This window comes from Talpa occidentalis, unplaced genomic scaffold (genome assembly GCF_014898055.3).
Source record: "Talpa occidentalis isolate TD23 unplaced genomic scaffold, MPIMG_talOcc4v2.1 talOcc4.7, whole genome shotgun sequence".
NCBI lineage: Eukaryota > Metazoa > Chordata > Mammalia > Eulipotyphla > Talpidae > Talpa > Talpa occidentalis.
The window spans coordinates 90,100,424-90,122,053 of record NW_023605083.1 but is presented as its reverse complement, the minus strand read 5'-3'; the positions used below and the strand labels follow the sequence as shown (position 1 = coordinate 90,122,053).

At 47.3% G+C, this 21,630-nt stretch overlaps 2 protein-coding genes across 11 annotated transcripts; one reads left to right on the top strand and one right to left on the bottom strand.

Moving 5' to 3' along the window:
• Window positions 1–69: 69 nt before the first annotated feature.
• On the top strand, window positions 70–5,766 carry MIS12 (MIS12 kinetochore complex component). 10 transcript variants are annotated; one of them, XM_054688956.1, is made up of 4 exons: window positions 72–118; window positions 1,416–1,517; window positions 2,584–2,781; window positions 3,626–5,766. In XM_054688956.1, the coding sequence occupies exon 4, from the start codon at window positions 3,669–3,671 to the stop codon at window positions 4,287–4,289; it is 621 nt and encodes a 206-aa protein (XP_054544931.1). In that variant the 5' UTR covers window positions 72–118; window positions 1,416–1,517; window positions 2,584–2,781; window positions 3,626–3,668; the 3' UTR covers window positions 4,290–5,766. The 10 variants fall into 10 exon arrangements, with proteins under 10 accessions (XP_054544935.1, XP_054544931.1, XP_054544934.1 ...); XM_054688955.1 differs by lacking the exon at window positions 72–118 and adding an exon at window positions 262–396; XM_054688954.1 differs by lacking the exon at window positions 72–118 and adding an exon at window positions 569–678.
• A 3,975-nt stretch (window positions 5,767–9,741) lies between these two features.
• LOC119230936 (uncharacterized) lies at window positions 9,742–10,138 on the bottom strand. The gene has a single exon (XM_037492506.1). It carries the CDS (start codon window positions 10,119–10,121, stop codon window positions 9,756–9,758), a length of 366 nt encoding a protein of 121 aa, XP_037348403.1. The 5' UTR covers window positions 10,122–10,138; the 3' UTR covers window positions 9,742–9,755.
• Between the last annotated feature and the right edge of the window lie 11,492 nt (window positions 10,139–21,630).

Sequence of the window (21,630 nt, the reverse complement as noted above, 5' to 3'; positions counted from 1 at the left end):
CGGCTGCCCAATCAGAGCCGCGCAACCCGTCGCAGGCGCCCCGCACACTTGCCAATCACGAGTTCGTGTCCGCGGCGTCCCAGCCTTGCTTCTCCACCCACCAACGTCCGGGAGAAGAGTAAGTACCGGTTCCTTCCGCCAATCCCCGCCGGCCACAGCTCGCTTTCCCGCCCGGCCCCGTTGGGTCGCCACCCGCGGCGGCCCCCCGCCCGCAGGAGAGCCAGCCAATCAGGAGTGCGCTCGCCTCCCGCCTGCCCTCCCGTTCGCCGAGGCAGGTATCCGTCGGGACTGCGCAGCGCCAGTGCCGCAGCCTATCTCGGGCCGCCCCCGGTGCTTTGAAGGCGGTGGCGGGAACTCGCTGTGGGTCAGGTTCCGCGTCTCCTCACGGTCGCTTGGGTAGGTGCCGCGGGGCTGCATTTTCTCTGCTGAGGAGCGGGAAGGGGGGGGACTGTGTTGGGCGTGGTCGAGGGTGTCGGAGCGGCCTCCTGGGCGGCCTCGCCCGCTGGTGTCCAGCCTGCCCCGAGCTCCCGGCATGCAGCGGGGTCGCGTTGCCCCACGGGAGCGGCCCGGCGGCCGGAAGCTGTCTGCGCGGCGGTTCCTGGGACTGCTGGCTCGCTGAGCTCGCCTGCGTTCCTCTGCCTGCTTTCGGGAATTCTTAAATCTAGCCAGGAAAGCTAGGTGGGTCCGCGAATAATAATACCCTAAGGTAGAACTCGTCAGTGCCGGGAGACGTCCTGGTGGGACTTCAGAGGCGCCGGTGGGTCTCGAGGGAGGTGTGTTTGGACAGAGCATTGAAGGAATTTTGGTCACCCCAGCCTTTCTGGAGAGAAACACATCACTGTGGGGATGTTATAGGGCAGCCCCGATATTGAACGGGTTGCCTGGCTGTGGGTCCTCACCCGCGCGCTTACAAGGGACTTAATACTCCACTACAGGCACACACAAAAGGTTAATAAAAGGTTTATTTACAAGGGAAAAGGAAATAAGGAAAATGTACAACTCAGGGAGAAAATAGGGAAATAAAGTCTTGAATGCGTCCTACCCGATCCGCCGACCTGGAAACCCAAAAAGCACTCTCCAAGCTGGCGGAGAGCCAAAATGGGGGACCCCTCCAAAGCCCACGTGTCTGGCCTTATACTAGCCTGGCTGCTTAACCCCACCCTCAGGCCCCAGCCACCTTCCCTTTGGTGGTGATGGGATGTGGAGTTCCCAGTGTCTTTGGCTTTGGCCTGGGGTGGGGGTGGAGTCCGCAAAGCCTGTATGGAATTAGCTTTAGGACATCCTTTTCCCCCTAACAGGGAGGAGAGAAAGCTCGATCTGGCTGAAGCCAAAGTAGGCAGTTCATGGTAGGCAAAGATAAGAGTATCATACTTTATTTGGTTTGTTGTAAGGCAGCCTTAAAATTTATTGAACAGGAAGTAACCACCAAATCAGGAAGGAGGCAAGAAAAAACTCGGAGGAAATGGCTTCTTAGGAGGACGTGAGTGGGTTACTTACAGAACGAGAAATCTGAAAAGGTAATGTGCATGAAAGCTAATGCGTGCTCAACTTGATTGGTAATCGGAGAAATGCATATTCAGGTATTTTTACTTGCTCCCCAAATGTCACACATGCAAAATGTTGATGAAACAAGGCTGAATGTATTGCTTATCTTGGTAAGGGAGAGCACTCCCTCAACAGAGTAGTGTCTCAGTGTATCTCACAAGGAAATAAGGCAAGTTGGAATTTTTACAATTGCTTAACTTTGGCTTAAGGTGGATCTTAAAATTTGGGGACTTGATTAGGATTGGATAGGGATTGGGAAAATAGATTAGGATTGGCAGAAACAGCTAACACAAGGATGTCAAAGAATCTTAGGGTACATTTATCTTCCATGCTTCCCGTTGAAGAGTTGATTCATCTCTTGGGGAGTTCATAATGAACATTCAATTCACTTGAATAATGAAAATGCTCGTGTCTCCTAGAATAGTAAACTCATGCTAAGTAAACAGTAAATTGTTCCAGAAAAGACCTTTCAGGAGGATGTTATTTACAGTATTTCTGTAGCTAGGTGCTGAAAGCAAACAAGATATCTGTCCCCAAAATGGATACATTAAGTGTGGTATATGCATATGATAAAATTGATGGAATACTTAGGAATGATAAGTAGCATAAAGTAATGCAAACATGAAAATGTAGAGTACAAAATTTTCAAGAATACATATCTAACACTTACTAGAGATGCATTGTAATTTGGACATGCTTAACCAGTAATAAAATCATTCTCTTTTCTGTCTTATGAAGGTAATTCTGTGAATTGGCAGGATTTTTATATGCTCAACGTTCCGCTATGCTTTTAGGATCAAGTTGACACTCCTTCAACATAGTTTACAAGGGTCTTTACATCTAACCCTTATTAACCAAGCACTGTCATCCTTTTTAAGTGCTTCACACATGCAATTAAGCCGGTAGTACCTCATACTTTGCGGCACTCTATTTTTGGCCCATGTTAGCTTCTTTTATGTTAGTCTTCCATCTTCCATAGGAAACTACCTTAGTGTTTATAACATATGCCTTTTCAACCCACCTTTTGTTTTATTATAGGTGATCTGTGAATGAAATTACAAAGACAAAAATTCTACTTTAGCTGTACAGCAGTCAAGCAGTTAAATAACCATTCTGTTTTTAACCATCACATTTATAAATTCTCAAGAGTTTATAAGAGCATGTTGTCATCCCAGTGGAAAGATTTGACCACACCATTTGCTTCATATTCTTTGAGAAAGTTCATCCTATAGTCAGGTAATTGAGTTAGCAGTTTGTTCCAGCTAATTCTTTTATCTGGAGGAATGATAATATTTTTCTGATTTCTATGAGAGAGATATGCTTATAGTTCAGAAAAAGGTGACGGTTTAACTTCCGTAGTGCAGTTTTCCTAGATGGTTACCATTGAAAGGAATGACTCCTAGACCCTTGAAAAGTATGTTAGGGTTGTAAAGCTGGCAAGGGGCTTCTAATTAGGGTTTATTTTCAGGTAGCTAGGTTGGAAAGACAAGGGGATTGAGGACATTGGCAAGGCGGTAGCTGAAGTAATGGATTGTGGAGCCTGAAATGAATTGGGAAAGAAGTGAAGCGGGAGAGACAGCAATAAAGAGAGGTTCAGAGGGCTGAAAGTCTTGAAGATAACAGATAAGTATGTTAAGGGTAATTGGAAGAATAGCATATGAAGTCAAATAGTAGCAGTCAGAGAGAGAAGTTACAAATATAGGTAGCCAAGTAGCTAAAAGAGTGGAGATGAGTCATTGAAACTCAAGAAATCTGAATTTCTGGTTTGGTCATAACATTGCAAATTGTCTGGGATGGTAATAAAATTCAGAATGATCCATAGGCCAGAGTCCTCAATATATGAGAGGTGAGAAGAATGAACAATGAGGGGGGGGGGAAGGGAGTTAATAGCCTGATGAAAAGAATCTCCGAGAGACATAAAGCTGGAATTTTGCATTGGGCACCAGGGCGCAGAACTCCTTAATTTTTGTTTGCTGCTTTGATATCCCTCCCCCTGCCCCGCCCGCCCCATCTATAATATGATGTTATTTTCCTCAAATAAGTTTCATGTAATGAAATTTTTTTCTTCTTACATTTACAGATTTTTTTAACCAATCAAAATTAACACAGCAAAATAAGCCAAGATGTCAGTCAATCCAATGACTTATGAGGCACAGTTCTTTGGTTTCACACCACAAACTTGCATGCTTAGGATCTACATTGCATTTCAAGACTACCTATTTGAAGTGATGCAGGCTGTCGAACAGGTTATTCTGAAGAAGCTGGAAAGCCTCCCAGGTTGTGACATTAGTCCTGTCCAGATCCGTAAATGCACAGAGCAGTTTCTTTGCATCATGAAAGGACGTTTTGATAACCTTTTTGGCAAAATGGAGAAGCTGTTTCTACAGATGATTTTGCACATACCTCCAAACATCCTGCTTCCGGAAGACAAATCTCAGGAGATGCATCCTTGCAGTGAGGAAGAATTCCAGCTTCTCCAAAAAGAAATTGAACAGTTACAGGGGAAGTATAAGGCTGAATTATGTACTAAACAGGCTCTTCTTGCAGAATTAGAGGAGCAAAAAATTACTCAGGCCAAACTCAGACAGACATTGGCTCTGTTTGATGAGCTTGAGAATATTGGCAGAGATCACGGGACTAGTGATTTTAGGGAGAGCTTAGTGTTTCTGGCCCAAAACTCCAGAAAACTACAGAATATTAGAGACAATGTGGAAATGGAAGGCAAAAAACTGAAAATATCTTAATTTGCAGATAGTAAAACGAGCCTGTCAGAATGGTATAGGATAAACATCAACAGTGACTCTTATTCTAGTGAATTGTGTATTTTATTGGTTTTCCTTGTTTACTCATATTCCATATTTTCTCATTCATTCTCAAGTTTCTAAGTTTGATATTTCTAATAACTAAATATCAAAGCATGTTTCTTAGAGGCCTGTAGTAGGTGGGAAGGGATTCTTGACTCTGTAACAATTTATTTATGGGCATGATTGAAGAAGTAAAGCTCTCCCTGGCCAAAGACATTTGTAAAGTTGTACCTTGATCATGAATCCTTTGTAGCATTGATGCTTTTGGCTTATTCTTTGAATGAAACCAAATGTGGAAAAAAGGTTAAATGGATAGCTTCTTTATTAATCAGCTACTGTGCTGTGTGACAACTGCTTGTTTCTGTCCAGTAGCTTTCTTACACAAGAAAGTTGATAACTAGTTGAAAGAAGCATGTAGCCAAAAACCAACCAGGTTCTTTAGTGATGAGCAAAGAAGTCATTTTTATTCTACAGTCCTTCCCATGACTAAGACTTTGGAGAATTTAAACAATTGAGTATGTTGGAGTATGGAGTCCAGCAGAAGACTGTGGACATGAAAACAGATCTAACTGGAATAGAAAAGGAACATACCCAATAGCTAGGTCTATATTAACTGATTGTTAGGTATTTATACCATTTTGTTTTTCATACTTCATTTAGCTTTGGAACTGCTTGTACCTACTATTTATTTATTCACTCTCATCAACACCAAATATTTAATTCCTTCAGTGGGAAATTTTAGCTGTGTCTTGTGCTTAAATTCAATAGGTTCTAATATTTCCTTTTGTTTTTAGTCTGCAAAAAGTGTTAGATCATCCAAGGAAAGGGGAGAAATAGCAATAGTTACTCATAGATATTGCTTGCCATCACGTCTTTCTAAAGAAAAGGATTTGGCGTTTTTCTCTTATATAGAGGAGTAACTTTGGGTATTAATATTTGCAATTAAGTATTCCTAGGTTTAAGAAGCTCGTATTTACCTTGAATGTTTATTAGAGGTCTTTCACCAACCCTGTCATTAAATACATATATTTTAAAAACTTTAAAAAAATGTTCTGCTGTCATGCTATGTTACTTCCTTCAGTATGACTTTTTACCCAAATGAAAAATTTTTTTAGTGTTAAAAAAAAGTGCGTGTTTGTGTGTGTGTCCTGTATCTCTTTTATCCATTCATTTGTCATTAGGCTTGGATTGTTTCCATATCTTGGCTATTGTGAATAGTGCTTCAGTGAACATAGGGATGCAGATATCTTTTTGAATTAGAGTTTTCATATTTTTCAGGTCAGTACCCACAAGTGGATTACTGGGTCATATGGCAATTGTATTTTTAATTTTTTGTAGTGCCTCCATCCTGTTTTCCATAGAGGCATACAAAGTGTACATATCAATAGTGTACAAAGGTTCCTTTTTCTCTGTATCCTTGTTACTTATTTCTTGACTTTTTTTTTTTAAGATTTTTTTTTTTTAATAGAGGCATGTTTTTATTTATTTATGTGTTTGTTTGTTTTGTTTATACATGCACTGGGTACAGTCAGAAGCGCGGGAGGGTGAAAGAATTCACCAGAGCCAGAGCGGGGAGCAGAGCAGGCAGAAGGACCGAAGTACACTGCTGAGGGGAGCAGCGGGCGGCAGGAGAGGTCTGCGCGCCATGTGGGACACTCCTCCGGTGGCTTGGGAGCAGCCAGGGATCGAACCGGCGCCACAGAGGCCGCGGGCAGCTTCGCAACCCAGCGCTCTACCGCTGCGCCACCTGGGAGGCCCTATTTCTTGACTTTTTGATAGTAGTTTTTTTTTTTTTTTTAAAGATTTATGCATACGAGAGCTTGTGTAGGCCAGAGGTGCAGTGGGGGAGGGGGTGCAGGAGTGATGGTGAGAGGATTCATCAGACACAGAGCAGGGAGCAAAATAGGCAGATCCACCAAAATACACTGCTGAGGGGAGCAATGGGTGAGACAGGTCTGCTGCGCCATGTGGGTCAACTCCCTGATTGGGGAATCAACTCTTAACTGCAGCGGCTGCCTATAGCTTGATAGTGCTCTTTAACCCCTGTGCTACCAGGGAGGCCCCCATGGTAGCTGGTCTAACTGATGTGAGGTGAAATCTCATTGTGGCTTTGTTTTGCATTTCCTTAATTATAAGCAGCACAGAACATCTCTTCATGCATGTTGGCCATCTATATACCATCTGTGGTAAAATGCCTATTTAGATATGCCCGTTTTTCAATTTTTTTTTGTTGTTAAATTGTAGGAGTTAGATATTTTGGATAGTAACCCCATTTATTTTTATGATAAAGCCCTGAAAATGTTTTGATATATTGTGGAAAGTCTTGATATTCTGGACAAGGGAGACTTATTGGAAACCCAGAAATTGGGGGACAATTAAGAGTATTTGGGAAGTGGGCCTCCCTGATGGCGCAGCGGTTGAGCGCTGGGTTGCGAAGCTGCCCGCGGCTTCTGCGGCGCCGGTTCGATCCCCAGCTGCTCCCCGGCCACTGGAGGAGGGTCCCGCATGGCGCGCAGACCTCTCCTGCCGCCCGCTGCTCCCCTCAGCAGTGTACCTCGGTCCTTCTGCCTGCTCTGCTCCCTGCTCTGGCTCTGGTGAATTCTCTCGCCCTCCCGCGCTTCTGACTGTGCCCAGTGCATGTATAAACAAAAACAAAAAACAAACAGATAAAATAAATAAATAAATAAATAAACATGCCTCTATTAAAAAAAAAAAAAAAAAAAGAGTATTTGGGAAGTATAGGGAAACCTAATTAAGAAATTAGGGGGCAGTGGGGGAGGAAGGAGTGTGACCAAATATTCTAGGATACTTGTACTACAAAAGAGAAATATTGGCCTGGTCAGACAAATGAGGAAGCTAAAGGGAAATGGATGGTGTGAAAGTAATGGAAATTTGGTATTTGTTGGAAAATATGGACCAAACATTGGGATTCAATGGAATAAGGAATTTCAAGGTATGGAGAAAAGAGCTAATAGGGGAAACTACAGGGATATGGGGAGAAAGTGATTAGATTTTGGGGTTAGCAAAAAATTTAATATTGGGGACAGCAGTGATGTGGATGCTGAGGACTGGAGTGCAATATTGGGGAGACAAATTGGGTACAACAATGAATTCTGAAATGAGGATCAACTGGGCTAGATATTTAGCAGAATATTAGAACCAATGTTCAGATTGTAGAAGCAATAGAATCTAATAATGGTACTTACGGGAACTAGGTATTGGAATCTGGGATAGAGAATGGAGGCCTAGATTTGGTGGTACAGAAAGGGTCACGATATTGGAACAATGTACCAATTATTGAACAGGGGACTTTATTTTTTTTTAAAGATTTATTTATGCATACAAGAGTGGGGGTACAGGCCAGAGATGTGGGGGGTGAGAGGATTCACCAGAGAGTGGGGAACAGAACAGACAGACTGACCGAAGTACACTGCTGAGGGGAGCAGGGGGCAAGTCAGGAGAGGTCTGCTGTGCCATGTGGGTTGCTCCCTGGCTGGCCGGGGATTGAACTTGTGCTGCAGAGGCTGCGGATTGCTTCACAGTGCAGTGCTTAACCCCTTGCGCCACCAGGAAGGCCCTGAACAGGGGACTTTAATCTTGGGAATGGGGAGAGGGGAGGATTCTATCAGGGCATTAGCTGAAGGAAAGATATTGGGGGATCACATCTTGAGCACTCATTGGAAGACAATAATGAAGGATAGTAGGTAGTGGCTGAATGGGAAAATGAGATCAAATGTTCGGATAACACTGGGTCATACCTTGTAGCAAACAGGCTAGAAAGCATGGACTGACACTGAGTAACAGTCCAAGCTGTATTTGGCAAGCTGTTAAGGCATGTAGTGATGATAAAGGTGAGGTCCTGATATTGGGAAACAGCTTACTAAGACAATTTGGGTAAATGGGGGCAAATTTTAGAGCTTGGGGGATTGTACTGGGGCAGCAATGTCTTGATGATGGAGAGGAGTGGGGACTAAATGCCAAAGGTAGTGCCACAACGGAATAGCCACAGACTTCCATTTAGGTGATAGCAGAACTGGACATTGCCATATTGTTGGGATCGGATAGAGAGGAAGAGGAAGATGCCATTGGGAGGCTTGTATAGCTGTTTAGTGTAGGGAAATGCTGTCTCTTGGAATGCTGGATAATGATATGAAATCTGTTGTGGCGGGACAGAGGGCTATTGCGAAGATCATAGGGTGAAAGTTGTAGCAGATTGGGAAATTTGCAGGGTTGCTGCATAGTTGGAAATGAAAAGCACAAATAAAGGAAACTGAAAAAGATGATTTATTCCATCAGAGGTACCATAATTGCAGACATTTCCAAGTTAACTCTATGTGGTAACAGAGCACTGCGCTTTGACATTTAATATTCATGAGCAAACAGATGGCAGGTGGGTGAATAACCTGCCAGGTGGGTATTAGCTCCTTTGGGTTTGAGATGACAAATCCCTTGCAGGGAGTGGAGGGTGGTCAGGTAGTTTTCCAGCAGCAATTCTTATCGACGACAGATTCCCCGCCCCGCCCCCTCGGTCTTGAGTACTTCAGCCTCCTAAAGGCTCATGGGCAAGATCAAAAAGCCCCGCAGTTCCTAGAAACAGCCCTCCCGCCAACCCCAGCCAGGGTCCCAGAGTTTGAACCCGCGCTGCGCATGAGCTATTGTCCTGCGTTCCGGGAGGTCTGGAGCCGCGGGTCCCACGCCGTTCAGGACACTTGTTCAGTGTCTCCTGGCAGGACAGCTCTTCCAGTTATGGGGCTGCAGTCGGCTTGGCAGCGGCAGTAAACGCTAGGCAGGAAAAACGAAATCTGGGTCAGCCCTAACACCTGGGCACGCGGCGCGCCGCCCCAGAGGAACCCCTTTACCTTGCGCAGCGCTCTGGCAGAGTCTGCTGCGCGCTCAGCTCAGCCAGCTCCCGCGCTCCAAGTTCTGTCTGTGCCAACTCCGGGCCACAGCAGGCTCCTCCTCTTGGGGGCCAGGCAGCATCACAAGCTCCTGCCGGGCCCCAGCCAGGGCGCCGACCCTCCCCGAGGGACCCTCCGGGTCTAGCTCATCCCTTAACCTTAAGATTGAACTCCCTGCACCATCTCCCCACTATACAAAGCCGTGGCGACCTGGGACGTTATCCTAAATGTAAAAGGGGTTCAATGGCACTTCGAGATTCTAAACATCGGGAGCTGAGTGCCCCCCCCCTCTGAATCTTCATGTGCAAACAGACCCGACGTTCATAACGCGCAGCTGCTTCGGACGGTTCTACTGATGGACAGCGAGACAAAGGCAGTGACAAAGGAAAAAACCCAGCGTCAAAAGCTAGATGAAGAGGCTGCAGCGCATCTCCCCAACACCAAATGCCGAGACCCTTCTTCCCTTCCCCTCCCTCCCCCTCCCCCCTCCCCCCCCCGCCCCGGCCTCTCAGGCGAGCTGTAAATGGATATAAGTGAAGATGCAGGAGGTGATGGAGAAGGCGATGGCGGCGTAGATGAAGATGGAGAGGTGCGGGAAGTGGTCGAGGTAGCAGCCCTCGTCCAGCGGCGGCGCCGTCTCCTCGGGCGGGGGGCGCGCCGCGGCCTTGCGGGGCTGCCCGGCGCGGGCTCCCGGCGCCCTCCCGCCCGCGCGCCGCCCCGCCTTCCTGCCCGCGGCTGCGGCCGGCCTGGGCGCGCGGGCGGCCGGCGGCGCCTCGGGGGGAGCCTCGTCGAACAGGCCTTCCGAGTCAGGGTCGGGGTCCGGGCGGCCCTGCTCCGGGCCCCAGGGCTTGCGCTGAACGAGCCCGTCGGCCATCGGCGAGGTCTGCGGGGCGGCGGGGCTGCGGGGTCCGGCGGGCACGCTGCAGCCGGGTCCGGGCGCAGCGGGCGGCGGCGGGGACGCGACGCGGAGTTTACCCCGAGAGCGGGCGGCGGGCGGAGCCGGGGCCGGGGCCTCTGCGGGGTCTGCGGGGCCGCTCAGCCGAGGCGCCGCTCGCCGGGCTCCTCCCTCCCCCGGCCTGTTGCAGAGGTGGGCGGGGCGGGCTGGAGCCTGGGGCCCGCGGCTCTGGAGTGTCTGCGCAACCAGGTTTGTTTCCATGGAAACCAGAGGGGGGCAACCAGAGAGGGATGCAAATTGCTAACGGGGACCCGCGGGCGCGGAAAGGTGTGTGTGTGTGTGTGGGGGGGGGGGGTTGGCGGAAGCTGAGACGCACAGCAGAATCCCAGCCGCGCAGTGCTTCCCCGGGCTGCAGTTCTCCTCCTAAAATATTATCGTGGCCTCTTTTTTCCATTAAAATTTAACACGCGGAAAAACTACTTGTTACGTACATAATCACTGTAGAAACCTGAAAGTTAGAAGACACTATTAGAAAAAACAGTAATGAAACCTCCCCCAAGGTCCGGAGGTGGCACGTTCACCCGTCGTGCATCTCTCCGCTTGGCCCATTGCTCTCTCCCCGTGTCAACCTTTGTGTCTGTGTATCCTGGGTTTTCTCACTGAACCCTTCACCCACAAACGCAGCCTCCCAGCCTGTGGAACTTCTCAGCTAGGACTAGGAATGATCCTTTTGGAGACACCCCACCGGAGCCGTCTCTTCCTTGCGGGTGCAGCCCTTGGCGCCTTCTCTGACTTCCCCTGGCACGGCTGCTGGGCATCTGAGCTTTCAAGACTCGGTCAGTGTTCTCTTGTGGGACGGGGGCAGGGGGAGAAACAGCTTCTAGGGCTTATTAGGGTCCCAGTGGATTGAAGGGGTACACTGGCAGACACTGCCAGTTGCAGCAGACCCTACTCTTACCGCCTTAGGGAACTCACTGTCTCCTGCAACTGAAAGACCCCAGGGGAGCCAGGGCCAGAGTCCTGGAACAATGTCACCAGGTGTGGCCTTTCTGCAAGATGATCTTTCGGCAAAGGTCAGTTGCGGGGGTTTCTTGCACGGCCAGAGCTAACTATCTTACTGGTAGTGTTACAGGGCAACCCCAATATAATAGGGCCTCCTGACTGTGGGTCCTCACCTACACCCTTAAAAGGTACTTATTAATACTCAACTGCAGGCACACACGAAAGATTAATAAAAGGTTTATTTACAAAGGAAGGGGAAATGAGGAAAAGTACAGCTCGGGGAGAAAAGAGGTCTTAAATGCATCTTAAATGCATCCAACCCTTTCTGTGGACCTGGAACCCCAGTGGCACCATGAGAGTGGTGGCGAGTCAAGAGCTGTGAAGCCAAGAGAGCCCCAAGGCCCACATGTCTGGTTTTATAGCAGACCTGGCAGCTTAACTCCACCCTCAGGTCCCAGCAACCCTCCCTGTGGTGGTGACGGGATTTGTCTTTCCCAAAGTCTTGATGGCTTTGGTCTGGAGTGGGGGTGGAGTCCACAAAGCCTGTATGGAATTAGCTCAGGACATCCTTTCCCCCAACATCTCTGGGAAAGGTCTCACCAGAGCTCCCATTTCAGCAGCATGCAGCGAGTTTCCCAGGCGAGTTTCTCCATGAGACAGAGACTTTAGTTATATTTAAAAAACAGGTCTATTAGGGAACAGGAAAGGAATAGGTTTGCTGAGAGGCCTGCATGGTTGCAGGAGGGTGGCCTTGAGGAGAGCGGCCTTCACTGAGGGAGGTCAGTGAAGAGAAGCCCCGACGTGGGACAGATCATGGGCAGCCAGGAGGCTGCTGCCCTGCAGAGGGAGAGAGTTGGTGAAGAGGCACCTGCATAGTCACAGGTGGGCAGTGGGATTGCTGCCCCATTGTAAGGGTTGTGTTAGATTTTATCATCTTCAGGGAGGGGCTCATCTTTGTGGGTGGATGGTTTGTGCCATTGACATTCCCTATAGCAGTCTGATAGTTTCTGGGTGTTGTACCTCCTGATCTGGGCATTGATGCCTAAGGGTCTTGGTTTCTATAACTGGGTTGGTGGATTATGCTCATCCCTTCTACCCCTACCTCCTTGTGTGAGTTAGGTTCTTGACCTTGTATCTCCTTTCCAGTTTTTCCATTCTTATCCTCCATTAGAGAGTCTGGGAGATAGATGTATGGTATGTGGACATGAAACAGGGTGGTCCCCAGGAAAAGGGGAGATTCCAGTTTCCCTGCCCTACCCAAAGGAGGGTGGAGCTGAGCAGGAGAGAAGAAGCTGCAGCAGAGACTGAGGAAGGAAGGAAGCAGGGTGGAGAGCCAGAAGGAGACCTGAAGGAGGCACATGGAGCCGAGAGACACGTGAAGAAACTGCGGTTGTCTTTTGGTCGTGGCCTGGGTGAAACAGATGTGAGTGAGAGACCGGTGGGGAGGTGACAATGGCGGCTTTTGTCTTTTGATTTTGCTGTTTTCCTCCCAGACTTGTCTGGTTATTTCTGACCCTTTTCTGTGGGTCCCCACTGGAAGGTGCTTTAGACCCGTGGCAGGCTTTGGGGCCTTGCTCTGGGCCAGTCCTGCTTGGGTGGACTTTTACCCACGAGGGACAGGTAACATGGGGTTCTTGATTTAGAGCTATATTCTTTGCCTTTCCTGCATTGTTTACTAATTGTATTAAAGTTCCTTTTCATTAAAGTCACATACGTTTTGTGTTGATGTGGCAGATGGCAGAACAAGCGAAATAAGTCAGAAAGAAAAAGAAAAATACTGGATGGCCTCACTCATAGCAGGAATTTAGAAAACCTAAATAAGAGACCAGGAAAAAGACTAATCAATACAAAGTAAAAATCAAAATCAACAAGCAACTATAAACCAGAGACACACTATGGGCGGGGGAGAGGTAGGGAAAGGAAGAACTAGAGTCAAAATAAGGGGGGATGCAATTATATGGGGAATATAACCAAAATGAAAATGCATACATTGTGCAAAGATGAAAAAAGATGTAAGAATTATATAAAATAAAATATTTAAATAAAAAAATAAAAAGCTCATTAAAAAAAAAATACTGCCAGCACATGTGTGATTCTAGATGTTATTTCATGTCTCCTAACCTTTGAAAGAAGAAGATGGGTTAGAGCATGTGAGTCATCTCAGGGTTTCTTCAGAAAAATGAATCCTTGGGTATCCTGCAACATTAACTGGAAAAGAAGTCAGTAGCATTCAAGTTTTTGTCTTGCTCTAATAAGGCACCTCTCCCATAGTGCGATCCTTCATGCAGATGTTTTAACAGTGGATATACCAGGGCTTCCTGGAGGAGTATCATCCCATGGCGTTTACTCTCCAAGTAGAGCTGGGGTCAAACTCAGTAAATTCCCATGCATGAGCTCTCTCCTCATCCCGCTCAGTGTTTTCAGGAGCATACTGAGTCAGGTCCACAAGAGGGATGAGTGCACCCTGGAGAGCAGAATGGGCAGCATGGGCCTTAGCCACCTGATCACCTGCCCTGTTGCCCTTTGCCATGTCAGACCTACCCTTTTGGTGGCCAGAACAGTGCATCACGGTGACAGTGGATGGTAAAGCTACTACCTTCAGCAAGGCCAGGATTTTAATGGGTGTTTGACGTCCTTGTTACTGGAGGTCAGGAGTCCCCACTCCAAGGCATGGGTCAGGGCTATTAATTTGGCTTTCTGCGCTGATGTACCATGGAAGAGCCTTGGCCTCCATGGTGTTCTGGAGGGTCACCTCTCCATATCCTGCGCATCGACTGCCTTACTCCATGAAGCTGCTGCCATCTGTAAATAACTCCCACTCTGATCAGCAGAGGCTGATCAGTCAGATCCGATTGGCTGGCATACATTGTATCAATAGTTTCTAAACAGTTATGGATTAAAGTGGCATCCTAGGTCCATCAGCTTTGCTTGGAAGAAGTGTGGTGGGATTCAGGGAAGTAGAAACCTGCAGTTTCACATTAGGATTGTCCAACAGAGCTGCTTATTATTTTCCCATTCACCCAGAGGTCAACCAAAGTCCACCCTTCTGCTCCAGCAATGTCAAGACCTGATGTGGCACACACACAGTGATGGGCTGACCCAATGTAAACTTCTCTGCCTCGTGTAGGAGGTCACAAGTGGCAGCCACAGCACACAAACATGGAGACCATCTCTTAGTGGAGTGATCCAATTGTTTGGACAGATATGCAATGGGCTGCATTTCTGGCCCCAGCAATTGGATGAGCACTCCTCGGCCAACCCCTTGTCTCTCATGTGCATAAAGTCTGAATGGCTTCCTAAGATCTGGAAGCCCTAATGCTGGTGCTGAGATCAACTTTATTTTTATTTCATCAAAGGCTTTTTGACATTCTGGAGTCAAGACAAAGGTTCAGAGTCCAGGCATTTGAGAGCATCATATAAGGGTTTTGCTATTAGTCCAAAGTTAGGAATCCAAATCCTGCAAAACCCAGCCATACCCCAAAATCCTCGCAACTGTCGCCGGTTGCTGGGGACTTTAAGGGCTGAAATTACCTGTTTTCTTTCCGTCATCAGGCTCTGTTTGCCTTTCTTAATTTCAAACAACAAATATGTCACCATTTGTTTACATATCTGTGCCTTGTTAGGTGACACCTTGTAGCCACATTCTGCCAGGTGGTTCAGCACCACTACGGTATTTTCCAGACAAGATTCATAGTCCGATTTGCAATCAATAAATCATCTACATATTGTAATAAGATGCCCTGGTTTAATTGAACCTTCCTGATATCCCTGGTCAGTATTTCCCCCAAAATAGTTGGGGAGTTCTTAAACCCCTGTGGAAGCACAGTCCAGCAATGCTGGAGAGTGCTCTTGGACTTAGGGTCTTGCCATTCAAAGGCAAAAAGCGGTTGATCCTGGACACGGCAGTTGATCCTGTATTGGGATACAGAAAAAGGCATCCTTAAGGTCTAATACCGAAAATCACCCAAAGTCACCAGGTATGGCAGTTAATAAGGTGTAGGGATTAGGCACAGTGGGATGTAAATTCTGGACAATGTCATGAATGACCCTTAAATCTTTTTTTTTTTTTTTTTTTTAATAGAGGCATGCTTTATTTATTTGTTTGCTGGTTTGTTTGTTTGTTTTGTTTATACATGCACTGGGTACAGTCAGAAGCGCGGGAGGGTGAGAGAATTCACCAGAGCCAGAGCGGGGAGCAGAGCAGGCAGAAGGACCGAAGTACACTGCTGAGGGGAGCAGCGGGCAGCAGGAGAGGTCTGCGCACCATGCGGGACCCTCCTCAGGTGGCCGGGGAGCAGCCGGGGATCGAACCGGCGCCACAGAGGCCGCGGGAAGCTTCGCAACCCAGCGCTCAACCGCTGCGCCACCGGGGAGGCCCGACCCTTAAATCTTGGACAAAATGGTGCTCGCCTGTGTGGAGTTTCTTCAAAGGCAAAATTGGAGTGTTGTACGGTGAGCGGCAGGGCCCAATGAGTCCAGATGGAAGGAACCTTTTCAAAACTGGCTCAATTCCCCTCAAGGCCTCCTCCTTTAAGGGCTATTGCTTCCTCCTTGGGGTTTTGCTCCCCTCTATCACTTCTATCTTTACAGGCTCTGCATTTTTCACACATCCTGGGGTCCCATCAGCCCATACCCATTTTCTTACTTGTTCAACAATTTCTGAAGGTGTAACTTCACCTTTTGGTGGAACATCTTGAGTAAGTAACATCTGGAAGCACAGAGCATGCTCTGGAGGTACCTGTAGGTGGAGCCTCTGACTTTTGGGTAAGAACATAATTTGTGCATTGAGCTTCTTAAAAGGCCATGGCCAAGTAGAGGGATTGGACGCTTCTCCAGGTACAGGAAGTGGTGCTAGAGCTGTTGGTGCCCAGCTGGCATTCCAAAGCTTGTAAGAAGGCTTTCTGTTGCGGCCTTCCTGTAATCCTGGTGACTGGTACAGACTCTTTGCTCACTTTAATCAATTTAGAATTCAAAACCAAGTATGTCGCTCCAGTGTCCAGCAAGAAATCATAGTGAGTGTTACCCGGGGCTCTGAGGGGGCTATTCTAATGGGCTTCTTTAGATCTAGTGGGACACCCCTATTCTTCATCTGAACTTTCTCCATGTACTATCATTTGTCTCCTTTCCTCTGTACTGGACTCTTGCTTCCTTCTACTTTGTCAGTCGTCCGCCTTATCCTCAACAGAGCCTCTGCTCTGGGCTGTCATTTGTCTCCTTTCCTCTCCCCTTGGTTCCTGGTTCCGTGTCCTCCGTCTCTATTCCATCCAGTAACCCCTGCGTGAATCCTCATGTCGTGGTGTCCTCAGTTTGCTGTCCTGTCTTCTGTCATTATGTCTTCTGCTGCTTCCCTGTAATCTGGAACAACTGTCCTTCCAATGTCCCTCTTCCCTGCAGTAAGCACACTGATTCCTCCCTAGGGTTTCACGTCTCAGTCCTGTTTCCCTGAAATCCTGTCCTCTCTATTATTATAAACCCGAAAAGCTAAGCCTACTACCTGGGACTAACTCATCTCTGAGACGCCGTCCATCTTTGCTAACTTTTTCCTTATGTCTGGGGCATCATGTGTGATGAATGCCATAGTGATCAGGCGAGCATTTTCTGGGGCATCTGGGTTTATATCCATGTGGTTGGGATATGTCTGAATAATTGTTTCAAGGACTTGGATGGATCCTCGTTAGCTCCTTGTTCAAGTTGTAATATTTTGTTAAAAATTTTTTTTCTTTGGGGATTCCCTGCTGCAGTCCAACCAGTAAACATTTTTTGTAGAGCTCTAATGAGTCCTAGGGCAAGTTAGGGATAATTCGGCAGCCTCAAGGACAGTGCAGGGACTTCAGGAGAGTTAAGGAAGGCTCCAAAGATAATGACAACAAATTCCAAAGGGGACTAATCAAACACCCCAGGACTTATGACATTAGGGACTTATTTTATGACCTTCAGGTCAACAAGACATTCCAAATACAGGACAGTGAAGAAAAAAAGATAAGGGCTGGGACACAGAGACTTAGTTCCGGGCACAGAGACATTCAGGCAGTGAGTGAGACCACTGAAAACTAACCAATCATAAAGAGGCTGGTGGAAGTTTAGAATAATGAGGGAAAGAAGGTCTATATTCCCTGAGACACGACTCCACCTTGGCTTCCTTGCCCCTCCCTGGCCTGGTTTCATGGCCTGGTAGTCCCAGTTTATTTCTGTTCCTTTTCTCCTCAATAAACTTGTTCTTTCTCTAAACCTGCCTCTTCTCGCTTGCTTGCCTGAACATCTGCGAAGTTCCTGCTGGGGCTTCGTGAGACACCAACCCGTGGTGGTCTAGTGGCTGGGGCTCAGCGCTGTCCCTGTAGCCTGGGATCCGTTCCTGCCTGGGAGACTAGGCCTGAAAACCTATAATTCCGGTATTACTAACATGGCCATTCCTCCATTGTTGGGGTCCCACTCGGGATCCACCACTGGGACAACCATCTCTGGCTCTGGGGATTCTCTGTCCTGTTGGTGGAGATGGTCAGCCTCCTCCCTGGCTTTCCTGAATACCATTCTCTGCTCATCCAGACAGCAATGTTTGTAGCATGGACTGTATGTCTGCCCAGTTACGGCGGTGGGAGAGGAAGATAGAGGCAAACACCATCCACTTAGGAGCCAGCTGGTACGAGGGAACAGAGCTCCTCCAATTTAGGAGGTCCGCAGTGCTAAAAGAATGGTGCAACCAAAAGTACCCAGCAGGTTGCCCATGTTCATTCAAGCCACCCATCCCATCGGCATCTGAAGGAGAGGAAATTGTCCCACCTCAGGGTGACCCGTCCTGCCAAAATGGGTGCCGCGTCTAGTGCGGAGAGGAGGCGCCATTTTAGTTTCCTCCCCAGAGGGCAGTGGAGGCTGTGAAACCTCAGGAGTCTGCGCGGGAGGGGCCTTGTCACATGGAGAAGGACTTTGTCCTGATGTATCTAAGGTATTTAACAAATGACACTCCTCCTCTTCTAACTCTGCCCTCTTGCAGTCCTCATGGGAAGGTAAAGGTTTATCCCTTCTCTGTGCCATGAGCCTAGCCTCTGCCACATCCAATTTATGGAGGGCCGCCTGTGGCTGGTCCTGCATACTTGTATTTATTTATTTTTTAAGATTTATTTATTTATACAAGAACTGGGGTATAGGCCAGATGCATAGGAGGGTGAGAAGATTCACCAGAGACAGAGCGGGGAGCAGAACAGGCAGACTGACGTAAATACACTGCTGAGGGGAGCAGTGGGCGAGACAGGAGAGATCTGCTCTGCCATGTGGGATTCTCGCCTGGCGGCTGGCCATTATTAAACCCGTGCTGCAAAGGCTGCGGCGAGCTTCACGGTGCGTTGCTCAACTGCCTGTGCCATCAGGGAGTTCCCCTGCATACTTTTTTTTTTTTTTTAAAGGTTTATTTATTTATTTATATAAGCACTGGGCACAGTCAGAAGCACAGGAGGGTGAGATAATTCAGAGGGGAGAGCAGAGCAGGCAGACTGACGAATTACAATGCTGAGAGGAGCAGTGGGAGGCAGGTCTGCGCGCCTTGTGGGACCCTCATCTGGTGGCCTGGGATCGAACCAATGCTGCAGAGGTTGTGGGCATCTTCGCAACCCAGCGCTCAACCGCTGCGCCACCAGGGAGGCCCCCCTGCATACTTTTTAAAGCTTGATCCTGCATGCTTTTAAAAGCTGACTCAAAAACAGTACGGTTTTCATCCCTCATACTCTTAGTAATTAAATCAAGACCCTGAATTTGTTGTTGCTTAGCTAAGTTAAGAGCCTGAATTTGGGCCTCTCTGGTGGCGCAGCGTTGAGCGCTGGGTTGCAAAGCTGCCCGCAGCCTCTGCAGCGCGGTTTCGATCCCTGGCCGCTGGGCCAGGGTCCCACATGGCGCACAGACCTCTCCTGCCGCCCGCTGCTCCCCTCAGCAGTGTATTTCTTCAGCCTGCCTGTTCTGCTCCCTGCTCTGGCTCTGGTGAATTCTCACCCTCCCGCGCTTCTGACTGTACCCAGTGCTTGTATAAGTAAATAAATAAATTTTTTAAAAAAGTACTTATTCTCAGCTGTCTAACAGAAGGGTATCTTTAAAAAAAAAAAAAGAGCCTGAATTTGTAGTTGCATGGTCTCATAGGTAGAGTGGAGCATCTAGTGCTAGGAGAAGCAACAGTGTAGCCAATGGTGCTCACACATACTACCAGAAAAACAGCCAGAAGCACAGATTGCAAAGCAGGGATGGCTTGCAAGCCACCCACATAAGTATATAAAAACAAAATCATGTGCCACAGGTCTGGTTTCACCAAATTATTTATGTTTATAAAGCTGGTAGTGATGTTGAATGGAAAAAGACTACTTAAAGTCAAGGCCAGAATATAACTGAAAGAACTTAAGCTAGGGATGAGATTGCTTAAGCTCATGGTTGAAAAACCAGACAGAGCCGCAATCAAGAGGAAAAAAAAACCAAACTGTTCAAGACCTGGGACAAAGACTTTTACTTACTTTTACTTTTACAGTGTCCTGCAGACCTAGTGCGCTTAAGGTGACCAACACAAGGAGTTAACTTTGGGCTGGTCAACCATGGGTGTAACTTGGAAGCCACGTTGGGCTCCAAACTGTTGCGGGGCAACCCCAATACAAAAGGAGTTGCCTGACTGTGCATCCTCACCCATGCGCTTAAAAGGGACTTAATACTCAACTGCAGGCACACACAAAGGTTAATGAAAAGGTTTATTTACAAAAGAAATGGAAAATGAAGACATGAATAACTCAGGGAGAAAAGAGGGAGATAAACTCATGAATGTGTCCTACTTGTTCTGCTGACCTGGAATCCCAATGGCGTGCTGAGAGCTGGCAGAGAGCCAAGAGCCTTGAAGCCAAGAGAGGGCCCCAAGGCCCACGTGTCTGGTTTTATACCAAACCTGGCAGCTTAACTCCACCCTCAGGTCCCAGCAACCTTCCCTTTGGTGATGATGGGATTTGTCATTCCCTATGTCTGGATGGCTTTGGTCTGGAGTGGGGGGTGGAGTCCACAAAGCCTGTATGGAATTAGCTCAGGACATCCTTTCCCCCTAACAGTAGGATTTCAGATAATATTTATTGAATGAATGATGCAATGAAAGAATGGTGGCTGGTAGCTGAAGACTCACATTCTCCTAGCTTAGCAAGTCCCACTAAAAGCTTCTAGTTGTTCAGGATGTGGAAAATATGAAACCTTCCTATACTGTTGTTGGGAATATAAAATGGTGCAGCTACTTTGGAAAATAGTTTGGCATTTTCGTAAGAAGTTAAACATATGGGGCCTGCCTGGTGGTGCAGCGCGGGTTGAGCGCAGAGCTGTGAAGCTGTCCGCAGCCTCTGCAGTGTTGGTTCGATTCCCGGTAGGCCAGGGAGATTACCACATAGCATGGCAGACCTTTCCTGCCTCCCCCGCTGCTCCCCTCAGCAGTGTACTTGGGTCCTTCTGTCTGTTCTGCTCCCTGCTCTGTCTCTGGTGAATTCTCTCACCCTCCTGTGCCTCTGGCCTGTACCCCAGTGCTTGTATAAATAAATGAATATTAAAAAAAAAAGAAGTCATACATATACTTAGCATACAAGCCAAAAATTCCACTCCCAGTTTTCTACCCGAGGAGAAATGAAAACATGTGTTTTCATATGAAAACAGACTTGTACACAAATATCCCTAGCAGCATTACTGGTAATAGCTAAAAACTGGAAACGATCCAAATGACCATCAGATGGTGAATGGATAAACTGAATAATATTCAGCAACAAAAAAAAGTGAACTACTGAATGAGGATACAATATGAATGAACCTCAAAAATATTACACTAAGTGAAAATCAGATGCATGAGACTACAGATTGTATGATTCCATTTATATGAAATGTCCAGAAAAGATAAATCATATGTGGAGACAGAAAGCAGATGAGTGGTTGCCTGAGGCTGGATGGTGAGAGGTGATTACTAGCAAACAGTTTCAAGGAAATGATAGAAATGTTCTAAACCTGAACTGTGGTGATGGTTGCACAACTCTTTAAATTTTCTAAAATGTATGGATGTGTACACTTAGAGTGGGTGATTTTGATGGTATATAAACTACACTTCAATAGGACTATCGTTTAAAAAAAACTATACTGAGCTATCATTTTGCAGGAACAAGATGGGCAAAACCAAACCATCTGATTTTTATTTATAATCCTGTGGGGTTGATTGGGAGTTTCTTCTGGTTTGAGCTGATTCAGCTGATCTCTACTAGGATCTGTTATGTCTGGCAGGTGGCCTGGAGGTTGGATGACCTGGAATGATCTCACACCATGTGTGAGGTGGCAAGCTGTTAATCAGAGGTCTCAGTTGTCTGTCACATGGGCTTTCATCCTCCAGCAGACTAGGTTGAGCTCATTCATATGGTGGTCTCAGGGGTCCCAGCACAGCCAGAGGGTAAGCTACAAAGCCCAAGGATCTTCCAAGTCTCTGCATGTGTTATAGTTGCTGTCCTGTTGA

Coding starts and splice junctions, on each gene's coding strand:
- MIS12 (XM_054688960.1), top strand. CDS start 3,669: ATGTCAGTCAATCCAATGACTTATGAGGCACAGTTCTTTGGTTTCACA.
- LOC119230936 (XM_037492506.1), bottom strand. CDS start 10,121: ATGGCCGACGGGCTCGTTCAGCGCAAGCCCTGGGGCCCGGAGCAGGGC.